This window comes from Dermacentor variabilis, chromosome 7 (genome assembly GCF_050947875.1).
Source record: "Dermacentor variabilis isolate Ectoservices chromosome 7, ASM5094787v1, whole genome shotgun sequence".
NCBI lineage: Eukaryota > Metazoa > Arthropoda > Arachnida > Ixodida > Ixodidae > Dermacentor > Dermacentor variabilis.
The window spans coordinates 138,464,299-138,489,613 of NC_134574.1; the positions used below are offsets into that span (position 1 = coordinate 138,464,299).

At 48.8% G+C, this 25,315-nt stretch overlaps 1 protein-coding gene across 1 annotated transcript in view; it reads right to left on the bottom strand.

Annotated features, from left to right (window-relative positions):
• The window catches only part of LOC142587983 (uncharacterized), a 456,185-nt gene that overhangs the window by 345,111 nt on the left and 85,759 nt on the right, over positions 1 to 25,315 (bottom strand). Inside the window, exon 2 of the mRNA XM_075699392.1 lies at positions 5,304 to 5,439. Within this exon, the coding sequence (XP_075555507.1) occupies positions 5,304 to 5,439 (136 nt within the window). The remainder of the gene's footprint in view (positions 1 to 5,303; positions 5,440 to 25,315) is intronic.

A 25,315-nucleotide genomic window follows, 5' to 3' on the forward strand; every position in this document is an offset into this window, starting at 1 on the left:
CTTAGATAAGAAAAATAAGAATATTATTCGTTATCCTCGGCAATGCCTTGAGAGACTAAACAGGCTGCAGAGTGTAACAAAAACGAGCGAGAAAAAAAATGATTTATGTTAGCAGGTGCCGGAAATCGGGTCGCTCTTAAGCTTCCTAGAAATTTTCGTTCGCCAGAAATCGAAACCCGTGCGCTTGCTCGACGGGCAGGTTATAAAGAGCGCAGCTAAATCGGGCGAAAGGAAAGAGAACCAAACATAAGAAAAAGAAAAGAAAAAGGGGTAGGTACTTCAAGTATGAACAATCGCATAGTGACGTTACGCCAACACAAATAGGGCACACACACACACACACACACACACACACACACACACACACACACACACACACACACACACACACACACACACACACACACACACACACACACAAAAGACGACCAAAATGATTTCAAGCTCACTACGGCGTAAGCGAAGCAGCAAGAGAGCCCTCAGGGCATCTGCGCGAGTGGCCAGTTTCCGTCAAACACAAAAAGAAAATAGCCCGCGGGGGCAAAAAGCAAAGGACGCAGAGCGACGCGCTGGACCTGTCCGCTTGAACGTCCGGCAAGCGTTGGGCCAGGCGTTCCAATATGGAACGCTCCTTTCACTTTCATCCTTTCATTTTCTTCCTTTCTTTATTTTTTTTGTTGTCTGGTTCATTTTTTTTTCTTTCTTGCCCCTTCGTGTGGCCATGTATTCTTGCTTTGTTTCCTGCCATTCAAGAAGCAGCCAACAGCTGCAAATGATTGGCGAAAGTCGTACGCGAAACCTAAGGAATAGAGAGCGAGAAAGTAGCAGGAACTTGGAAAAAAAAAACAGAAACTGGCACCAATGACTGCCCTAAGCATGGTATAAGCTGCTACAACTTGTCGGAGGTGGCCGAGGCACACCTCAACGGTGAAGTGAGCTGAGCAAAAAAAAAAATGAGAGAAAAAGAAAGCTGTACCGGAGTACGGCTAGAAGTGCTGCTGAAAGTAGGCACTTCGAAGCCGTCACGAAAAGCGCTTTTGAAAGTTAACGGGGCGTTCAATGAGCACTAACTTGCAATCAATGAAAGCTCGATGGCAACAATCCGGAGGAACCCTTGAGGTCTCGAAAGGCCGCAAATCGTTTAACCAGCTTCTCTTTTCTTTATTTTTTTTTCTTTTCTTGAAGGTCTATAGTAGTTCAACTATTTCTCATTAAACGTCGATAGACACGCAACATAAATTGGGTAAAATTTTTCTCTTGACGTTCTCGATCTTGAAAACGCGCCACGATGTAATGAAATACCCACCGAACTTTTCCTTTTTGTTGCCACAAGCAGCGGTTAACGGGAAACTTTAGCTTGGAGTCAAATCCAATTTCCTTACTCAAATACGTGTAAAAAAATGTGAAATACTCTCATTATACAAGCGCCGAACCGATTTGAATGAAATTTGTTAAATTTAGGAAAGAATGCTATAATCAATGGACTATAATAAGCACAATATTGATTTAGGGCTTATCATTTTTTAAATGACAAGATAACCGGAAATTATTAGTATAAAGACCAACTGAAGCATTATGTTTAAAAGTATATAACTGGGCATCAAAACAGATAACACAGTTTCTTGACCTGCATTCGTTGAAGCAAGCAGAGCGTTCAAATTTGACATATGACTTTGGAGATTGTGTGGCATTGTTACAACGTTTACGAGTGTTTTTTTGCGAGAGTGCTACTCTCAAATCAGTAGCATACTACAGAACGATGTACGTACAGAGCAACAATTAGGCGCACCTTGCATGTCCCAAAACGGGCATAGACATTTCTGATATCGCTTTCTTTTTTTTCCGGGTCACGAAGTTGGACACTTCATATACTGAAGTGCGTTTAAAAGCGAAGCTTTCTTTTGCCAACGTTTTCGGGCTTTGGTATGGCTGCGTGGCTGCTGGGTCGGTATACATCTCGGCTGATATGCCTGCGCATATGTACACAACGGTTATATGAAAGTGCCCGCAAAGTGACCTACGTAAGCTTGTATGCTGTCCAAGTTTGCGCGAACTCTGTTATGCGTAACAAAAAAAAATCAAAAAAAAAAGAAACGTTCCTCACAAAACTTGAGCATTAACGTCGGCTCTGAAGCACATCTAAAGCTCACCGATCTGTTGATGGAATGGTGAATTATATTTAACGAATTCTTTCATTTAATTGGCTTTCTTTGAAATAGCGATTCGGTATGTCTGCCGCCGGTCACTTCGGCCGGTACTCCAGGATGGGTGTATGTGTCCTATTGTGGCGCAAAAAGAGGTCTCTGAAACCTTTGGATGTTGCTTGACGCGGGTCGCACTTTCCTCCGCATACGCCTGTCATCGCCGTTCTTCCCTAAACAAGCGTGACAGAGCGACTATCGACCTTCTGCCATCGCTGCGTGCACGTCTCGCGCTGTGTATTCGCCTGATGTGGAGTTTTGTATTTCCCCGTTGCCTGTGAACGATGCGGCGCATAGACATAAGAAGTGCATGATACCGATGTTGTGACCTTTGTGCTGGATAAAAAAATAAAGAACGCAGGAGATTACTCGTTGCATACGATGACAGTCAACAAAATTGCACGCTTCACCCTTATTTGTAGATAACTTAAGTAACCGCTTTATTTGAGCCTCGCTTTACATAGACTCCAACCTGTGCGTTGGATCTGCATATTATTCGCTCCTTCTTTTTAAATTTCTACAACCTCTAAAAGCGATTCTTTTAATACATCAACAAAACAAAAACGTTACTCCCTGCAGTCCGTAAACTCAAACTTTATTCATTTAAAAGCGACAAACTTCATCAAAATTGGTGTAGTGGTTGCCGAGCAACACGATTTCTCATTTGCCATGTGTCTACACCGACAGGAGCTCGTGACGTCACGCTTCCTCTGAAGAAGAGCAGCGATAGCCTTAAAGGCATGTTTTCTAAGAACTTTGCTAACAACGAGTAGAATTTTCGTAAGCGTGGCCAAACTAACACGCGGCCAGCTACTTGCCTTGCTTATTGGCAAGTTCTTATTTCCACCACTCTTCATAAGGTCGAGCCAGAAACATTCTCTTTCGTTTCCACTACGTTCACGAAGCTTCGGGAGACCGTAGCTTATTCACTGTAAACATGTCTTTAAAAAAACAACTAAAGAAACAACCACAACTGTGGCACATAGACTTGTTGAGCAGTCCTTTGAAATCCGAGTCGTCCGCGCTTCGTCGTTGCGCCACAGACGACAAAAAAAACAAAGAGAGAACAAGAAATACTTCAAAGAAAGACGTGAAACATGCAGTAGACATTAGTCAGCGCAAACCGCATATGGGTAGCAGCCAGTGTTTTGCAGACAGGAGCCTGGCAAGACATTCTCGAATGTAATCGCAAACCTGTCAGGTGAAAAACCCCGGCGGTACATAAGTACGACAAAGTGACGATCATAAATACACCTGTAGATAAGAACACGCTTTTTCGAACACCGCGTGCGAGGGGCAGAAAGCTCGCGTCTCTAAGAGACGCACTACAAATACCAGCCGCTGGTTCAGAGGAAGAAAAGGAAACGAAAAAAAAAAAAAAACTGCGACCACCAGAAAACGTTAGCAAATTGTGTTGCTGGTTTTGTGGCACTTGTCGGTTGCTCTCGTTGGTGTCGTTGTTTTCCTTCTTGTTTCTTTTTCGTTCTTTTTGCTGTTGTTTGTTTTTTTATCGTTTCCTGCTCCCGAAGCGCTTTCTTGGCGAAATTATACGGCCGCCGCTTTCCTGACGAAACGCGGGGCGCTTTCGCTCGGTAACTTCGCCCCGCTCCGCGCTCCGTCCTCCCTTTTGAAGTCCCAAATTTCATCTACTCCGGTTTGCCGACGACGGCTCCGAGCTGACTCGCGCGAATTTCCCGCGTGCCCTAGCCCATGTAGTGCTATCCGCAAGTTCGCAACTCTTCATCGGCCCACAAAAAATAAGAGAAACTTCACGTTTTCTTTCCTCTCCTATAGAGCAATAGCCAGCCGCACTTCGGTCGTAGAGTGTAGCGCAATCAAATGCGGAAGCCGCGATCAGAAGCTCAACGAGGCGTTGGAGCAAGGAGTTCTTGCAAGCAAGCAAACAAACAAACAAAAAGTAGGAGAAGCACCTATAGAGATGTTACTGATACAGAGGGAGGAACGCGCGTCTCGGTTTACAAATCAGTTTTTCACCCAAGGTATCTGCGAATCGCCATCAAAGGGAGTGAAGTCGACGAAATGAAAGCTATAGGAGAGAGTTCACCACGGATCTGGCAATAAAGTAAAACATCTTGCGTGCCGCCGCCATTTGGCCTCACGTTAGAGACTTGGAAAGCGGCTTGGGCGAGCACGTACGCCGATACAAAGCCAGAAGCCGCGCAAAGTGGACAGCTTCGAGCGTTCGTTGGGGTTAGCACGTGTCCACTGTCGATCGGCGCACGCTTCGCCATTCTCAGCGGGCTAGCGTGCAAGTGCTCCCTTTACTTGCTTCGCACAGCTGTGTTCGAGGGAACGAGATTTTTGGGCGGAACACCTCTGTATGACGCAATTTAGATCAAGTCCAATCGTGGGTGTTCGGCCGCCCCAAAGCGCGCTAAACAATACCGCGATCACCTTCGTCATACCGAAGTAACCTTAGGGTTTCGTGTCGTTGTCGTCATTTGATTTCATGCCGCCAACTTTCATTGAATTACTTGGCAATTAAGTAAATTACTTAGAGGTACCAAAGGTGACTAAGCCTATCTCGTTAGGTGCCTTACAGCGATAATACAAGACTACGATGAACGGGCGAGCTGGATATAGATAGACAGATGGATAGATAGAGCTTGTCTTGGTGATTGAGCGTGTCCTGAGACAGAGAGGCACGAGCGCGCTCGCGCGGTTACGCCGAGGCACGGTGACGCTCAACCTAGGAACGGGCACCAAAGAGCTGCGCTCTAAAATTCCGAAGCGCAATACTGTAGCGCGACTACGAATATTTACCGTAGCTTGTCAAACGCTCGTAATAGCTATGGTTGTGAATGCGTTGCAAAATTCATATTAGCCGTTGAATCTATCTATCTATCTATCTATCTATCTATCTATCTATCTATCTATCTATCTATCTATCTATCTATCTATCTATCTATCTATCTATCTATCTATCTATCTATCTATCTATCTATCTGGCCTAAATGCCAATCAAGTGTAGTAGAATTGCGACGTTGCCAAGAAAATATCGTACGAGATACACAAAATGATATCGCGGCGTAATAGAAGAGACAGTAGGAGACAGACGGGTCTAAAAAGAAGCGCGCTCACCTGCACAAGGCTGGGTCTAGCCGGCGGGCGGCAGCTCTGTTCGGCACAAGGCTGCGTTTGGCGCTCGATGCTTTCGGAGCCCGAGCCGCAGGCCTGCTCGTTACGGTCCCCATTCTTGGACGCGGGGGTAGACATCCTGCAAAGAAAAAAAAACGCCGAGGAGAAGATTGTGAGTCTGTCTGAAACACAAAGTAATACTGATGCCGCGGTGGATAAGAGCAGTGGTAATCGGTAACATCTATCGGTCAAAGTAACGTTGGCATTCCGACAGTGATAGCTGCAGCGATAGCCGTTGTATGCCTACAGCGACAGCTTTTATCGACTCTTCCTTGATTCGAAAGGGTGTGCGGCGGCGAACGTAATCAACTTGCGTTGATCACGTTGATGCGCATGTGGCGTGGTGTTACGAGACTCAAGCAGGGTAATGAGATGGTCATCGAAAGATCAATGTCAGGTGATGAGAGGTTTGTTACGAAAATTCATAAACGTCCAGAAAAGTGCTGCTGATGTCAGTGTGACTGTGCTGTGGGTTCGCACTTCACTGCGGGGGTCGCTTTATTATTTTTTTTACTACTTGTAGGTGAATATGCACATGGAAGAAGAGGAAAGCCCGGCACGAATATGTTTTCTTTGGAGCAGTAAATTGTATGCTTCAGTGGCGGCGGTAGAGTTGTTGTGCCTGAGCATCTCGTCGTCGAACACTGACGGAAGCAACCGACAGCATTGCCTCCTGTGTTTCTTTAATTACTGCCCAATGACACCAAACACGAAGTAAAGAAGGTGGGGTTGGTGACGCCACTTTCCCTAGTGCTGGTCACAGTGTAAGAGGCATGTCAAGGGCGACTTCAACCCCCTTTCACCGCATGCACGCAGAAACGGAGGACCGGGTGAGAGAGCGGGGACAATGCACGGCGATAGTCGTAGTAATAAACGAGATTAAAATCATCAAATCGGAAGCGCAGATGCCGCGGCACCACCAATAACCAACTTCCAAGCAGTTCAGAAGATTGTGATCATCAACCGTGTATAATAATGACAACGCTGACATTTCGACATCTGATAAGTTCATTTTCAATGATAGTATAGAAATCCTGCTCTGCGCTAGGTCCGTTCTGTTCATCTCGTCTTATTGCGTCTACTGCTTTGACTACGCCGTCTGTTCATATCTACAGCTGGTGCACCAAATTAGAAGGCGAAATGGGCCAGTGTCGGGACACAGTAGTAAAGAATTAAATTCAACTATTGAGCGACCGGGCATGTCTTGTCAAAAGAATATACATGAGGCGATGCCAAGGATCATCGACATTAAGCCAGTATAATATTTCGTGTGTTCAAAAGAAAACGTGCGTCGCGCAGATGCCTACACGCAGTGTCACATAGACAGTAAATATAGTATTTTATTGTTGTTGTTGTTGTTGTTGTTGTTGTTGTTGTTGTTGTTGTTGTTGTTGTTGTTGTTGTTGTTGTTGTTGTTGTTGTTGTTGTTGTTGTTGTTGTTGTTGTTGTTGTTGTTGTTGTTGTTGTTGTTGTTGTTGCTGCGGCATTCCGGCGAAGGCGTCACAAAAAAACCGAAAAAAAAGCAACTTGTTTACTGTGCATTGGGCACACGTTAAAGAAGCACAGTAGTCAAAATTAGTGCAAAGCTCTCCACCACACGGTGTCCCTCGTAGCCCATTGCACAGTTTGAGGACGTCACGCTTCAAGGCCCGTCCAGGATCTCACGACGCCCAGATGCAGAGGGGTTCAAATCGCGCGCGTCTCACTGCGCACCAGGAGCGGGAACGGTGACCCTAGGCCGCGTGTCGCCAGTACGAAGACTACGGCCGTTTTTCGCCCCGGGAAAAAAAGAAGAAAGGAATGTAGAAGAGGGAAGAAAGGACAGGAATGCACATAAAGTAGGGAACGAGGCATTGACCCTTTCCGGCTCAAGACCTCCGGTGCCGCGAGCCCTTCGGGTCGACCCCCGCAGGGCGTACGCGCACGCGGGGTTATGCGCGCGGTTCAAGCCCCCCCCTCCCCCCTCCCGGTTGAGCCCACGCGTCTGGCCAGTTAGTGGCCCATAAATAAGCCAGCGCCGGGAGACGCGTAAAGCTCGGCACCACGTCGAGCTCGTTGCTTCCGGAGTCAGAAGGTCCCTTATACTCCCCCCCCCCTTTTTTTTTCTATTCCAGTCTTTCTATCTATTTCTTGTTCCCTAAATTTTTTGTCCGTTTTTCTAAGCTAGAGAGCCGTCCGTGAGACGTCGTGCACACGGAAGCGAGACGGGAAATGAGCGAGCTCCGCGGCACGAAGGCAGCTGCGACGTAGAGAGTGGCACACGCGCAAGACGTGTTCCTCGTTGCCACAATGTTTTGCAGCATGGAACGCAAACCTGGGGCCTTATAACGTCAAACTACTCCAATCTGTTTTTATTCCAATCTCCTGACGTCGAATTCACGTAACCGCCGATGCAAGCATGGGGAGGTAACCTGCAGCGTTGTTTGAAAAGCCCAATCAAACGCGTTTCTTGTTTATGGAATGAGACTTTGTTTTGCTTTCAAGGTGAATTGCATTATCTACATTGAGCAGTTTTCCTTATCTAATTGGCTGAGAACAGGCGAGGGGCACGCTCAAGTGGAGAGAGCTTCGACTGGGCCGAGCCAGCGCAGTGAAGTTAGATAACCGGACGAGGAGAGTGGTGCCCGAGTCTGCGATTGGTCAGCTTCCCCTTATTTACCCTGCGGCGGATGATCAAAAATCGCGGCGGCATGCAACGGAAGGGAAGAATGCCGTCAAAACAGACCCTCAGCAAAGTAGAGTTGGAAGAGCGATGTCGTATACGTACCGAAAGGTCTCGATAACGTTATACTGCCACGCAAAATGTTTTATTATACGGAAATAAATGCATGCTCTCCGGCAACTCCGAGGAGCCGGTGCCACAACGATCGGCGGGCAGCCATCGTCTCCTATTTTCGGAACGGGGCACGCTCCGGCTATTCAGCAAAACTTCCAGTTTTGTCCGGCATATTAATACGTCTTTAACGCGTACACGTCACTTTGACACGGTGAGCTCTTGCAGTTTTGTGACGTGGCGTGATAGACAGGTAAAGTGGGCGCAGCCCTAAAACGGTTGACCAATACCCATTGGTCAAAACACGTCTTTTACGCTAATGGGGGAAAGGGCGTCGAATCAGAACTTATTTTTTGTTTCGCTCGGTCTAATGCTGCGTAATCTGTGCACACGTATCATATCTGACTGCGCGTTTTCGCGGTTTTCGTGACGTCGCCTGATAGACAGGCACAGTGGGTGGTGGATCGGGAGCTTTTTGACCAATCGTGGAGGGCTGATTGCACAAGTGGAATAGAAAAGCATGGAATAGCCTTGCGTTATAGCGCTCCTGGTGCCGCCCGAAACATTGTTTTGTTCAATTCCTTGATGAGTTTAAGTGAAAAGTGGTTCCCTACTATCTGCCAGGCGGAACCTTTAATTAAAGCCCTGGAGCCTTTCACTAGCCTGATATCTGTACAGCTGCACTAATTGAAAATAAATATGTATGTATGTATGTATGTATGTATGTATGTATGTATGTATGTATGTATGTATGTATGTATGTATGTATGTATGTATGTATGTATGTATGTATGTATGTATGTATGTATGTATGTATGTATGTATGTATGTATGTATGTATGTATGTATGTATGTATGTGCGCCCGTGTTTCATGCTTTAACTCAGTGGTTATACATCTATGGCCGACGTGCAGCTGTGAAGCACATCACCGGTTCGAATGTCGTCACTTGCGACCTCCTCAATTTTGGGTGCGGGAATATAAACTATACATTTGCACTAAAGTTACGCGCCGTTGAGTTGTCCTTTTTTCTTTTGTGACTGCACTCAGTAGCTATCCACACTAAGTCGATTCGACTGAATGATCGGATTCAAGAGCCCTAAGCAACAAGCGGGCTGTTTTTGATGGCATTGCGTGTGCTTCAGTGTGCGCGTTTGTCTAAAAAGAAGAGGGACAGGGAAAGCTCAGCATCAGATTTGATTACCAACGGGTTCATTAAGGTGTAGTAGAAGCTCAGAAAACGAAACGCAGCTCATTTTCTCTTTCGTTTCGCCGCCTTTCTCGTAACATAACCTCCGCGGCCCCGAATAGAATACACGACTTCGTGCTTCGCAGCTGAACGCCGTAGCAAGTGAGCTAACCGCAACAGGTTGTTCGATAGCTGCGTCGACACTGATCGCTAAACTCCGTGTCGTCAGTGTTCCTAAAGACTGGCAGAAAGAGGGCAGCAAACTTATCTCAGCTGTTTTCCTGCACCCATTCATCAGTACCTTCAAAAACAACTAATCCCGTTTTTGCCACAACTCATTAGCCTCTTTTTTTGTTGACTACGAGAGCGCTATAAATGGCGCTCTTAGCGCTTGTGATCGCGTCGTTCACCCCAGCTGGTGACTCAGCCGAAGAAAGAAAAAACGCTCTCCCTCGAATTGTCTTACTTCGCTCCCGTTTCCCGTCCAGCTTGCGTTAAAAGCTGACGCCATTCCGTAGGGGAGAAATAGGGAACCCGAAGGAACAGCATCGAGCAGGGCAAGAACCGGGGCTCGCGCAGTCGCATAATTTGTGCGCCAATGCAGCCTAATCTAGAGCCGTTACACGTACCCTTTATCCCTAAAGAGCTGATGCGTGGGGAGGGCACCAGCGCAGGGAGTCACGGGTGCGGGGGTTGTGGAGTAGGGAGCGGAGGAGGAAGTGGGCGTAGGTAAATGTGCTCGAAACCACACACACACACGCACACACACATACGCGTGACAGTCAAGAACGCTAAGGGCGTTCCTCAGGGCGAACACTCGCCGTGCACGACAAGGCCTACGGCGGTTGCTGTGGGAGACGGGGATGAACGATGAAAAGAAGTGGGGATCGCGGGGAAGAGTGGCATGGCTGAGAAGGGGAGAAGGCAGAGGAGGCATGGTGAGGGATACTTTGCTCGAGAACCACATACGCGCGAGTTCAAAAGGGTAAAGCGAGCCTGCTATTGAGGCGAATGCCGGCCGTTCGCGCCGAACGAGAGGGGTTGAAGCGAGTGAAACGAGGAAAGGGGATGGTTTGAAAGTATCGCGGTGCCGAGGAAGGGAACGAGACAGCTACTGGAAGAACACGACGGAGTTTTGTAAGAAAACAAAGACGTGGTGGTGGTTGCGGTAGCTGGGTTGTAGCCGAAAGACGAGAGTAAGAGTACGATGGAGAGGAGCGGGAGAGGGTGCCAACTTAGGAAGAACAAGTCCCGAGAGGTGAATGTGTGCGTAAGTATTCCATAGAGAGCAACGACGCTCCAAGACTCGTCCCGATATTGCACGCACAGTTGGCTTGCACACACAGACGCGTGGTCTACGCGTGCCTAATTAAAGTTATTTCCCGCCAACTGCTGCTCCTGCGGCCGCGTAGCCCCGCGGTGTTGCCTTTCATGGGGAGCACCGTCCTACGTTCGCCTCAAAATACTCGTCTTTCCGAACATGCAGTTTACTATTACCTTTTTCTTGTGGCACTTCCCCCTTCTTTTTTTTGTCAGGAGGACATGTTAGGCCACGCTGTGAGGGAGAAAAATCTGACCTAGCGTCATCCTCATGGAAAGCAGCGCGTCGGTGAGCGTATGAGCGATCTGGAAGACTATTACCAGCATTAGAGGAATGGGGAATCAGGGGGCCGTGTAGACATCTCTTTCCGCGGAATGCGGGGTCGAGTGGTCAATTGCCGGTCGCGGTGGGGACCATGCGTCGTCGCGGGTAATGCATGCAAGGTAAAGCAAATACCAGCATTGAACACGCTCACTATAATGCGTGTACGGGAAATGTCTCAGTGCGAGCACATTCTGGGATGAATGCGCAATGTGTTTGACGACTGTCTCCAGACTGCTGCGCGATTCGTGCGCCTGCTCGAGCGCGCGCGGCGAATGTTGCGTCAACACAAGTAGCAAAAGTTGAGTTTAGATTCTTCATAAAATGTTAGAAAGTAAGTTTAATAAAGCAGAAAAGTCACTTAGGCCGAATTGAGGAAGGAATAGGTAAGGGGGCTATGCAGGTCGCTTTATAGAGCCTTCGCACGCGCAGCTCTCTTGATTTTTTTTTTGTTTTGTTTTCTCCACTTATGAATAAAACCAGTCTCTCTACGTGGTCGCTTCTGGTAGATTCTGACCTGCTCAATACCGCAAGACTCCCATACAAGGTGGCGCATGGTGAGTGCAGAGCAAAGGAGAACAGGAAGAAAATGAAGAACAGCGAACAAAAACTGTGGCAGAAAGCCTCGTACGTTATCGCCAACGTCAGCGGTAGCTTTCTAATGCGACCCTGCTACATATCTTCATTCCGTCCACTGATTCACGGCATATCTCACGCTCGTAACCTGAATACGCTAGACTCTTTCGGTATAAAATCGGTGGCAACGTTAACGAAGTTTCGATGCAGCTTTGGGCGTGCTTGACCAGAGTGATAACTGCACGATAGTGACAACGCGCAAACATCAGACATTACACTACTGCATGCGCGATACCTGCTGGCGTCACCCTGCGTGCGGCCGCTGTCCCCTGCGCCAACCAATCGGCTGTCCCTCCATCTCCTCCCCCAACGGCGCGCTTTCTTCTTCGCTCTTCTACTCTCCTCCTCGTTTATCTCCTTGCTCTCTCAAGTTCCTTCCCACTCAAGTTTATCGCGCGAGAACGCCGCCGGTACAACCATTCGAAATACGTGAAGTAGACCAAGAAATCTATTCCTTTCAATGGAGTCGACTTGCCGAAGCAGGTGCGCAAAATGGACAAAGTTTATCACGGCACCCTCGCGCTAGTTCGTCGTCCGTGTACGATATGCTGCGGCATCATGGCAACTGTGGCTCAGCTAAATTTGAAAGATAATAAGTTACACACGACAAGGAAGTACGCATTCTGAAGAAAATGCGTTTCGAGAACCATTCGAGCTACAGCCCAACTAAATTTGGAACGATCGTAGGGAATGCACAGGAATGCTCATCTGAAATAGAGTAAAATATGGATAAATATTATCCCAGGAAAAGGGGTCACCGGTACTCCTTTTTCTTTCTTGCTCGAACGGTATAGTTAAAGACTGCACGCTGCCCAGCGCAAAACGGCAAAGTGAGAAAACAGAAAAGCAGGAAGAAGAAGCCACGTAACGAGCGCGTGCAAGGAAACGAGACGGCGATGTTTGGATGGGTGGAGGGGGGGGGGGGCTCTTTTCATCAGCGAAGCTCGTTAGGAAACGACTGCAGAGCGAGAGCAATCATGTACAAACGCGCAGACACGCACACACCGAAGCCCGAGGTAAAACGTCAGCGGCTCGGAAGAGTATACGTACAAGTACTAGGGCTGTGGGATACCGTGAGCGAGGCGAGGAAGTGTCAGCGACGACGACTCCGAGGCTCCGAAAACGCGGATCGCGAACACGGGGTCTTAGACGAGCCCGCGGAGTCTGGAGTACGGGCGGGTACGAGGGTGGGAGGGGCAGGAGAAATGCAGTGCCGCAGGCTGCTGGAGAGGGGTCATTTAGGGGGGGTGCCAGCCACCTAATGCGATTAGAATGTCCTCGCCTTAACGCCCAAGTAGCTTTCTCCGAGACGAGTGCGCTGCCATGAAGAAGGAACTGTTAACACGAGGACACAGGACTCCTCCCCCCCCCCTCCGCTTCTCTCCCCTTCCCTCACATGAGTCGCGAAGCGAGCTCGGCGCGCCCTGTTCTTTCGGCCTCCAAAGTGGACGACGCCAGGCGCGCTCCTCTCCTTGCGCGTGGGAGAGAAGTTCTCAAACACCCTCTCCCCCCACACTTCCCCCTCCATCGTCCTCGTTACCGGCTTGGGCTCAAATGGGAGCTAATCAAACGATGATGCCCTACATCAATAACTGAGCGCGCGATGGGAGAGGGCGAAAAGGGAGTAGAAAGGGAGCCCCTTCTCCCGTTAGCCCCGTCTCCGTAGAGGGAATGATCCTGCGGGCTCGACGGCGCAGTTGTTAACCCTAAATGCGAAACGGCACCGAACCGCCGACCGCTGCCTCTATATATATATGAGAGGCTACGCCGCGCGGCGCCCGATGAAACATTCGTTCCTCGTCGACTCGGAATGGGCACCGCGCGGAGCTCGAGAATGAGTTCGCGAGGCGGCGAACGAAATGTTGGCTCGTTCCGAAAGTGGCGCGGGTCTCGGAAGAAAAGAACGCGGTGTGGGCTTAAGGAGTCTCCGCGAAGTCTCTCTATAGGCGCGAGCGAGTCGGGGGAGCGAAAAGGGGGCGTGCGATGTTCGGTAAATGGAGACAGACTGCGAGGTATGTGAAGATGACCGCGAACGCGGTAATTTCTAGCCTCGCCTGCACGCGGATTGGTCGAGGCGGTTACATCTAATGCGGCGAAAGTGCGAGTACGTGTGTGACCCGGAAAGGAATCGCGGAAGGCACTTTGTCATAAAACCGTAGCGTACGCTTCGTGCCGACATGTACAATGGTGGATTGGGGGGCAGAGGTGTTATAAGAATGCAAGTAGATTCTACGCGTATCGACGAGGTGATAATGATAAGACACGTGGGCAGGCCATTACAACTGAAGTGCGGAGAGTCGTAATGCGTGGCTTACTCTGCAAAATTAACAAGTGTCAAGGAACAGTCAATGTGATGCCGTAACGAGCGAGAGTCGAATGCGAATAAGAACATCGATCAGTCATTTTTTATTGGTATCGGCGATGCGAAAAAATATAAGGTAGAATCGTTTTGAGCAATAAGCGAGATGCTTCAAAGGGACAATGTTAATTTGGCATAATAAATGCCCGATACACTACTATTCGTTGTAAACTGTAAACTGTCAAACTGTAAACGAACCTCCAAGTGCCAAGCGGAGTACCTTGTAAGTTGATTGCCGTTATGTCACGTGATTCTATGTACGGTTTATCTGTTAGCGTCTGCCTCACGTCTCGCAACCATGCCACTCAGCTTGTTTAAAAGTCAAGGGCATTCGGTTAGTTCGGTTGCCCCCATTACCTTATGCATCGTTGTGAACGTTTCTTCAAAAGTAATGCCTTAAAGACGCTTCTGCGTTGTGCCAATGTTCGCGAAGAAAGAGGAGAAAAATTGTAAAGAGATCTGGGCACTACACAACAATGATTGTTCCTTTTGATGTTCCCATTGCACTAGCGTATGTGTAGAACTCGTTCAGTTGAAGATATACTTTTGTTCATTCTACTTTGTGTCAGTGTCACGATATGGCGCTACAAGCCATGATCTGTGTGCTCCAGCGTTCCGCAAACTGCAATAAGTTGACAGACGAGCGAAAAAAAAATCTCTGACCACACTTGTCCGGCCGTGAACTAAACGAGCCAACACTTCAGTCAGTTTCACAGCCTCCTCCCCGCCCACCCCTTCGCTATGCTTCCATGAATGCTACGCCTACTTTCGTGATCGCTATGCCTACTCTCGTGAACGCTGTGCTTTCGTGAAATCAATACCTCCTTCTACGCAAGCACTCGGGCGTCCCAATGCTACAACCGGCGAAATCGAACATGCTGGCCGTTTCGAACGAAGTCAGCTGCCGTGCCTCTCCGACTTTCAATTCTTTTTCTTCTTTTTTCGTTTATTCACGGTCGATTCGAACAGCAAGCGGCAGCGGCCAGGCGTGGTGCGCTCGTTCTCGACGGGGCACCTCTGGCGTCGGCGCCGGGCAAAGTTGGCGCGAAACTGCGCGCGGCGAGCGCCTACCCCGCTATCCGGCGCGTAATCTCGTAAACGCTTCGGCGGCCCACCCCGTTCCGGCCGGTGATTGGTCGGCGGCCACTCAGCGAGCTCGCGAGGTGCTACGCTGCGCCTCGCCGTTGCCTTCCGTGCCTAGAAGCAACTAGGGGGGTCCGAGCGCCGGGGCCTGCTGGTTCGCCTCGCCTTGAGACAGGGAGCTACGGAGGCCCCAGGCTGCGGAGCGGACGTCGCCCCGTTGGCACCCTGTGACGGCGAATCCGATAGGTCGTGTCCGAGCGCATAGACGGCGACGGTAGAAATCCGTTGAGACGGCGCGTTCAAGTTGTATGTTTAGAAGTTTTAGAAGATAATCTGGTGACATTAGGTGCCAGTTAAACGACTTCGTCTCGTGACAGTCGTTAGCTATTGCTTGGTTCCAAGAGAGCCACACACACACACAAAAAAAAGACCAGTCGAAAATGGCATGGAAGAGAATTCCGGTTTACCAAACCACCAATCAAATGAATGAATGAACGGAAGCACATATGTACGAGGACGGTTTTCTTAATATTTTATTCTTCCCTTACCTGTTCCCCTGTTATTGAACAAATAAGCAGTTGTTAGGATGAAACAGAATAAAGAACACCAGGTAATTGGAAACGTCATAGTGGAAAGCACCGGAACAATATCGCTCATCTGAGGTTTAAGCCCAAGCTCGTGAGAATTACCTAATTGCACCCCCCCCCCCCTTCGTGAGCAGCATTTCAACGCCATTGCCGCTCAGGTGTCTGTGTAGGCACTCGCCTTGCTAGACTGACTGACTGATTCACTCACCCACTCACTCACTCACTCATTCACTCGCTCACTCACTCACTAAGCACGCACAAATGAAACACATGGAACTGGTGCGTAATGCAAAATCAATCTTATATTGCGATAGCAATTATATGAACACTCCAAGCGCATTTTCGTCGTCGGCGTCACCATCGCCGTGAGGTTCTGTATAAAGTCCAAGGCCGATAACACCGTCGCCGCGAGCCCTACGCTGTGTGTGCAGGTGAAGGCGTGCGAAGGGGGCCGACGAACGCGGCTCAATCTCGCCCGCGCGAGAGAGACGCAAGCGGGGAGGAAGCGCGCCGTCTTCCGCCGTGCTCGGCGCACCAAACGCTGCGAGGCACCCGGGGAAGACGAGAGAGAGAGGGGGGCGTTCTACTCCGGCGGCAACTGCGCATGTGGCGGCTGCACGCCGTCGCGCGGCCGTATCTTGAGAGCGATCCGCGTCGGGGGCAGAGTCTAGGTGCGTCGGCGACTCGTAGCTTTGCGCGTGCTGCGTGTTCTGGGCGCTCACTTTTCGTTGAAGCTACAGACAGCACGAAAACCAGTTCGCTCGCTGCTCCTCACGCGTTTCATCGCACCAGCGTTATGACAGCGAGTTTCCGCGGTCATCGAATCAGTTATGTTCATGTTTGCTTGTGCGTGCGTGACACCATGCTTGTTAATTTAGTTCCTGCGCCTATGTTTACAAGTGTATACGGCCGATAAAGCTACTATCCTTACTTCTTATAGCTGTCCACTAATTTGCTATCGCAATCCATGCTTCGCCTTTCGGGCGAAACTGCGACTTTTTTTTTTTTTTTTTACTGTGGTGAATTCTCAAGCAAACCACTGTTTCACAGTTCCGGCGATTCAATGGAGCAAGAAAGAACAAGGTGTGGCATAACAGACCACAATATGGAGAGCGGCAAGAACGCATTTACTCGCATCCTATTGTCTATTCTCATCGTCACTTGTAATACCTCTTTTTTCCCATCTCTCTTGCGGAGTAGCCGGCTAGAGGACTATTACCACAGGCCGACCTCTCTGTGTTTCCTCAAATGAGCTCTCTCTCTTTCTCTCTCATAAAAAAAAATTGTTTCCTTGGGAACAGAATTCAATTGCCAGCCCACTGTCCGCACTAGGATGAAACAAAGCACCAGAGAATTTCAATGGAAAAGCGTTGGTCTGCCCCTCCGTGAAGCACCAAGGAGTTCTCACAGCTTCGGCTACTCCCCGGTATCGGAGTAGATGGAGAGCGTAACGGCGGAGTCGGAAAGGGGGGAGGTGGGGGCGGGACGTAAATGCAAAGAATGGACGGGGAATACAAAAAAGAAAAGAAACTAAAGATTACGCGAGTTTGACGCGTTTCTTATCTCACCGGCACCACCGGCAACCGCGTCTCGGCGGTCTTTAAACGCGCGCCGCCGCGTTACGCCTCCCGCTGCCTCGCACAAGTTACTCGCCTCCGTGCCGCGACTTCGGCATCCCAGGAATAAAAAAAAATATATAATAGAAAGGAACCAGAACCAAGGCGCAAGGACGGGTAGTGCGGTGAAGACAGCCGTCGCGGCCGCCGAAACTTCCCCCGTTATCACGGGCTCGTATAAGGAACAGTCCCTCACCACGTTTTCCTCGTTACTTCCTTTGTAAGGCTTTGCACGTTGTAGCGGAACTTCTCGCGAAAGGCGGAGTCACTTTGCGTTACCGAGGTTCCTTCCAGTTGTATAGCGGGCGGAAAAGGAGAAAGGCGAACCGCCGCGGTAGCGCTCTTATTACTTCGTGACCATTCGGACGCTGCTGTTTCTTCGTGCCTCCCGCGTCTGGCTTCGTCGTAACTTCGTTTGTGTAGCCTTCGCCGAGCACATATCTGTATACATTCGGTGTATAGTCTGATACTTTCCTACAGGGGTCACCGAGTGTAAAAGAGATGACAGAGTCACAGCCATTGTAAGGCGCCCAGCAGTAAAACCAGGTGCGAACTGCCTTCTACGCCGCGCTCTGCAGACCTTTCCAGCGAGAGTCCCATGAGCGTCAGGACAGTGCTCCTCTGGATTGCTGTTAACCTCCGCTGCTCAGGCTCTAAAACGCACTGCAGAAGGGGTAGTGCGGACTTTTTGTACTCACAGGCCACAGTTCAGTGAGGAAGTGCGATGTGTTTGTAGAACCTCATCAGTTAGAGCATAGAGGCTTGACTGCTGTTTCAGTGAGCTCGGAAGAGCACTACTCCTGTAAGTCATAGTGACGCTGATACGATCTCGACCGGGTGGGGCGGGTCTTCACCGCAAGAACAAGGAACGACGAAAGCGGGCGCCATGATGATGAAAAAAAAAACAGTAGAAAAGAATGTATTCACTTCATTGGTGCGTGGTTGTGACTCTATCCGAGTCTCGAGTGGTTCTGATTAACACGGGGGCCAGGACGGCCTTAAATAAACCCTCGCGGTCTTGCGATCGTCGATCTCTCCTTGGAAAACTTGGAACACTTGTGAAAGTATCGGTGCCTCTGTCAGGTTGTGAAATCGATGAGCTCTTCCCCATTCGTGTCTTCTCGTCTTGGTCCTACCCTTCGTGCCTGCCCGGGGCATAAAGGGGTGACGCTTTTTCGGGGGAGAGGACAATTATGTCGACATGGGAGCGCCCACTCGAATCTTTCCCACCTTTGAGAGGTCGAAGTACAGGCTTATGCTAACAGTCTTTTTTGGGACGAGGGAAATCATCTTGTTATGGGAAAGCACGCCTGAACGCTTCTAACATTTGACAGGTCGATCATAACAATGTCGCTATTGTTTTGAACACCTGCCGTGTCGATGACTTCGTCAGGACTTTAAGTGTGACCTTGTTTTGGCAGTCTTAGACCAACTGGAACGTAACGCACGTTCAGACGCAAATATTCTTGGAGCTTAGCTTGATATGTCACTGGAAACTGGGCCACAGATTCACTGATGCAGTTTTCTTTTTTCGAGTAGACCGGAATCAGTGATCGTTACTATAAACGTGGTGTCCGCGTCCGTATGGGCACGGAGGTCATATATTTCACTTCTCCTTCTTTAGATCCCCACGTTTAGCGCTAGTGAACGGGACATGCATCTTATCGTTCTGTATGAACACTAACCATATATTAACTAACGCTCCTAAGATCATTATTTATTATTTGTTTTGAACACATATACACATATACACAGTTAACAGGAAAGGGCAAGCGAGATGTCCAACAGCTGAAACAGGCACCACACTCATGTTCATTGGTCATAGAACTGTACACAAGAAATCACGTCAATTAGTTGATCATTTAGTTGGTCATTAAGATCAATTAGTTGATCAGAATGTTCTTCCTCGAGTTATATTTCCTGTTCTTTTATTTTTCTTGTTATGGGTGTGTTTGCCTTTCGTCCCCAGAACCCCTACGCAATGCACTAGTTAGTTTGTAGATGGTTACGTAGGCAACCTTGTGTAATGAGCCATTTTTCCACGACCGCTTGATCTCGTTGGTGCCTTCACCGTTTTATGACATGATGCACCCCACCTTAGAACAAGGCGACAACTTCACTTGTACCTCCTCAGGGTCATTAAGTCCTACAGTTTCCCTCAAATATTTCGTACCGATTCCGCCAGTCACAAGTACACTGACACCGTACGAACCTGTTTGCTGGCGCGTGTAGGTACGCCAGAGCTCCGAAGCTGTTCAGGGGTGAGGAGCACTTTCTATTTGCGTCTTAAATGCTTTCTAGCTAGAAAATTCCGGGCAGCAAATCTGCATGTCAACCGTAAAGCTAAAAGTATACTTTTTTCTCCTATATTTGATACAGGATAATGCACTTCAAACATAAGAAGCTACTAAAGGCAGCTTTAAAGTGTCCAGAGAAGGCCCATCTAAGTAGACTTGAACATGGCAGTGCTATAAATGTGTTCACTCACTACACCTTACTGGTAAAAAAAAGAAAAAAATAGAGAAAGAACAGCGTACATGTTGCTGCTTATAGATGCTGTCGTACAAAGACGTGTTATAGGATAAAAATCTGAATGAGCGGGTAAAGTCCTTGTAATAGCTGACGCAGGAAAAGAAAGTGAAGTGTGCATTGTGACATCAACCTTTATGTGTTTGTAACAAGAGTAAGAAACATAAACTTGCAAAGCGGCACCTATAGTCGCACAACGTAAGAAGTAATGTACAAGATTGTAGAGCTAGTCCAATGGATAAACTACACACTGAAAAAGAAAGGAGGGGGGAAAGCCAAACTTCCTTAAGGTGTAAAGTAAAGCAAACTTTGCATAGGGTAAGCAAAGCAGGTAGTTTATACTGCATTGTAATACATTGCTGCCGCCACTAAAAAGCACGAAGCAGCAGCAAGTCCAACGAGCGCACACGAATACCAGAATTATTTGCTCTTTTGCTATCGGGGGCTCCGTGATCACTTGTTGAAGCTATGACGATGTCTGGCAATAGCTATGGTCGCGGGCGCAATCTCTATGAAACGTTCGACAAAGTCGGTACCTTTGACTCTTTAAGGTTCGCGCTATTTGCCGCTACCTGCCCTCGCATCCTTTCATTTCTGATCGCTGTAACTGGGCCGCGGCGAACGACCACCTTTACCAGATAGAAAAAAGGCAGGCTGCCTCTAACGCTACGCTGCTATGTGGCAGTGCACCCTTTACAGAGAAAGCCTCGAAGAGGGTGCGCTACATACCCATCCCGACTAAGAGTTTGTCCTGCCTTCGAACCAAATAATTGCATTTCTACGATTATCATCATAGGCCTATTCCGATTGAAAGTTTGTCCTGTGCTTTATTTCCGTGATTGTTATATAGTGAAGGTGTTCACAATGGCAGTGCATATGTATCTGTACTTGGAATTTGCCGCATTCCCGGCCTGTCTGTCTGTCTGTCTGTCTGTCTGTCTGTCTGTCTGTGTATGTGTGTGCGTGCGTGTATGCGTATGTGCGTATGTATGTATGTATGTATGTATGTATGTATGTATGTATGTATGTATGTATGTATGTATGTATGTATGTATGTATGTATGTATGAATGTATGTATGTATGTATGTAAGTGCGTGCGCGCGCGTTCGTCGGTTTGTTCTCATGCGTGTGCGCTGTCTCTCACTATTTTCTATCGTTTATGTCTCATCGAGTTCGTTCCGAAGAATGCACAGCCAACACGACAGGCAGCGTAACGACCAATGCCGTCCAAAAAAAAAAAAGAGAGCTCGTGCGTAGCCCAAATGTTAAAGCAACCGCCCCTCTCGTCCCGCACCGCCACTCGCAGTCAGGGCGCACGTGGCATTTATGACGTCATCCAGGCGACGGCAGTGGCACAGACGTCAAAACGCGAGAGGACCGCGAGGTGTAGGCGCCGCCAAGAGGAAAGCTTCCTTTTTTTGCCGCGGCCGTTCTCCTTAGCTCGCTGCGCTGACAGCGCGCCCTGGGAGCCACCACACGGCCGCTCTCATTAGCTTTGTGAACGTGGACGCCATGCGGGGCGAGAGACAAAAGGGGGCTTGCCGCCGGAAGTGCTAACACTAATGACAAGAGCAAAGCTCGAGAAGAACAAGAGAACGCGACGGCGAGCAAAGACAAACGAACGAACGAGCGGAAGCTGTCAGGGACCTCCTCTCAGAAAAAGCGAAAAAGGGAGAGAGAGAGAGAGAGAAAGAGAGAAGGCGAAGGAAATAAAACATCAAGGCACCGCCTTGCGGATGGTGTGCGTACACGACAAAAGAAACCGAGGCCAGTAAGAGACGTTTGGCAACCTTAACCCGCTGGGAAGTGCCTGTGCTGCAAACTGTCGAAGTGTGAGGATGACCTATGTGGAGAGAGTTGGTTTCTTGCGTGTTCAAAAAAGCATAGAAGAGTGACGGAGAGAGAGAGAGAGAGAGAGAGATTCGTACACCACTCTTTTTTTTTCTTTTCGCCCAAAGGGAGAACGTAAGTTTTGCGCGTATGTTTGTGCGTGTGTTTACGTGCAGAAGCTTGCGCGCCGCTTTTTCCAAATTTCACGGCCAGTTGGGTGAAAGCTTTCGCCACGACAGAAAAGGGCCTGGCGTCGCTAAGTCTGCGAGAAGTGAGCTGCAAGACGGAAACGACCGAACATCCTAACGCTGGTTCAGGTCTATGTGCCCTGTGATTCCGATCAAACGACGTTTTCTTTATTTATTTACTTGTTTTCTTCTTTATTGCGTAGAAAACTTGCAGTTGGGTTCTGTACTTGCAGCTTTCACCAAGCATAATGCAAAAATGGGGTTGAAGTTGGAACGTGTAGGCGTATGTCGCATGAGAATCGCACGGACGCACACACGTTAGTGATGCTTAAATAACGACGACGCTAACAGCACATCACTCTGTTTTAATATCAAAATTAAGGTCAGAACGACGAGCTCAATTAAATTGCTGTCATTCATCTCACCAATTGCTGACTTCGCAATTTAATTGCCAACAGCTGAAGGAAAGAGCACCTGGAAGGAGCTACTTGTTCCTATCGAAATGTAAGCTTTCAATGACGTCACTATATGTGGATTTGTCGCCAGTCAAAGCTACTATAAGACTGATGTTTCCGCATATATCTGAGGCACAGGAGCGTTAGCTTGTCCCAGCCGAAGAAAAAAAAATTATTTCGCCTGGTTTTGCCAACAAACAATTTAGCCTTTCATCATTCCTGGCACACGGGTTGTCACCATTCGTTAACGGAGGTGCGAACTGCATTGTTTTAGTGCCCATCAAGCTGAGTTGCACTTTCACTTAAAACGGCCTCACACAGAAGGCTTTTGCAAGAGACACGTGCTCAAGTTGGCTCAAATCATCAATGACTCCCACTAAATGTTCGCTGAAAACAGATTTGATAAGAGCGAGTTTAAGGTTGCACTGAAAGCTTTCTTCTTCTTTCTTTCTGTCTTCAAGTTGGCCCAGCTGCGGCCACACCAGTCTGTTAAAACAGATGTCCAGTTTGGTCTCCGCACGTAACCACGTCTGTAGTGACACCAGTGCTCGTGCTGTTGCAAGCTGTGGAGGCAACGGTCACCATCTCAGACACAACGTTGCTACGACCACAAGCCGCGTGTGCTTAGACCAGCTTCGCATGGCAAAGGTCTTTATCTCGGACGAGTGAGTCCACCCTAAAAAGCAAGGAGTAAAAAAAAACGCAAGAATAAGAAAAGAAACACGAAGTGAAGGAATGCTACTCGGAACTCCCGCTGCGAACCAAGTCGACGGCAACATTACCGAACGCCTTGAGCCTTTGTTCTCGCCTCCGAGGCGGGTTCTCCGCACGTTCATTAGCGAAGTGCCCGGCTGCGAGTTGCTCCGCGAGAGTTTCAGGCTTCGCCAGAGTCGTCGGCGCCGTTCCCTCTCCTCTTCCTTTCGGCAACGTCTCGAGCCAGCCCCCACCCTGCATCTCCTTCCACTCACCCACATCACCACCACTTCCGGTTCCTGTGCGCTACGCACTCTCTCGCCGAACTGCTCTGTCGACGTCCGGAAAACTTTTTATCCACATCCCCCCTCCCCTCCCTCTCCCAGCAAGCCCTCATACTTCCGGTAGCAACTCCTCTCCGCCTTCGGGAAGCGAGCACTTCCACGTGCAGCACCGCGAAGTTGCTGTACCTTTACCGCGTCACGCAACCAGGCCTCCTGAACGGCGCCTGTGGAGAAACGAGTCACGTGGGTCGGGAGGAAAGTGTCTTTTTTTTTTCTTACGACGCCAAGCAAACGCAAACAAACGAGGACGGTGGGATATGCCGGGGACATGCAGTTTGAAAGAAAGCGTTGGCACCCCCAACTCCGGGCTTCAGGCACCTCGGTCCTGTCGAGTCCAGGTTGGGGCCGCTGGAGTTCCCAACAGACGTAACGGCTTCGTCATGCCTAAGTGTTCGAGCCGAAATTATGCCCATGTCACACGGACTGTCGACGGTGCAAACGAAAGTATGCGCATTATAGTTAGCCCTAAATTGACACCTTTCATTCAGTGAGCGTAATACCTTGCTAATGTGAAGTTTCCCAGGTACTGAAGAAGAAGTATCAGTTGAAGGAACCGCGATGTCGTTAGTTTTATCCGTGCGTTGAATTAAGGAAATTGAACTTCTTTGTCTTTTTTTTACTCGTGTAAGCTTGAAAGGCTGTGACTTTGACCATGAGCACGAAGACGCTGTCATGTGCACCTATACCTTAATAATTCGATCTCATAATGGCAATTTTACGCTCGTAAGAGACCACTCATTAATGACGGTTGACTAATTATGTTCCAGGATGTAAAGTGCCAGAACCACGATATATTTTCGTACTATGATCACGACGGAGGCATGTCGCAAGCGGAACACTCCCGATTAAATTTGACCACCCTGGGTTGTACATTTTTAACGTGCACATTAATCTGAGTCGACGCGCGCTTTCGCATTTCGCCCCCGTCTAAATGTGTCCACCGTGACCAGGAATGGAGACAATCATATTTTGCTTAGCGACGCAACGTCATAGATGCTAAGCCACCACAGCTAGTAACGGCTGACAACAAATGCCATAAAAGCAAGGGGGAATGGAGTACCGGAGCAAAGGACTGGGAGAAAAGGCGCCATACGGGATAGATGAGAAGGGAATAGGCTGTCTGCATGCTGCGTACAAAGATTGTGACGTAACCTCTGAGTAGAGAAGTGACTAACAGCGGCTGAACAAGGTACGGCTCAGCCTGGAGGCAACGTTTGGACGAGTGGGACTTCCCTTAGAACCTTGACGAAAGAAACTCCTCGTGTCGAGAAGTTGCGCTCCGGAATGGGACACCCTTTGTTCGCCAACTATCAATCGCTACGATCCTCCGCTCTCCTATGAACCTTTACCTGTCTTGTGAGGCCATAAACGTCACTCACCGTTCTCACATACCCTCAAAAGTCGCCTAGAATTAAGAGCCCCGTCCTTGCGAGTCACGTGGGCAACTACCTTGGCCGGCAAAAATTCTGCCTCGATAATCTGTGATGGGAGACTCGAGATGCGCGTACTGCATCACGAGACGGGCAATGTGCCCGCGAAACTAGGTGCCTGATGAGATGCTTATAACAAGCCGATGTGATATGTACCAACCTAGCAGCTCGCTTCCAGCACGCAACGTGATGCCTTCGGTGACATGCGCGGTGGCGGCTAGTTGCAGAAGCATGTCACTTCGTTCGTTAGGTTAAGAGGTTACGGTATAAGACGTATTCTACGTAACATTTACGTCATAGCTTGCGAAATGAATGTCCGAGACCCAATGCTCCGTAGAATTAAGAGACTCATATTGGCACGCGTACATTGTTTGTCATTTTTACTTTGGTATGCGCGACGAGTCGTGTACCAATAGCGCGACCAACTTGACACGTAGGTCAGGGGCCGAATTCGCAAAAGTTTTCATTCTTAAGTTCCGGAATTCAGAATCTCGGTCACTAGTAAGTGCTCGTTCGCAGTGGCCAGTTATGTGTCCAGCATCAGGATTGGCTGAAATTTTCTGCGACGAATGATTAACGCGACCAGATTTTCCATGCCCAC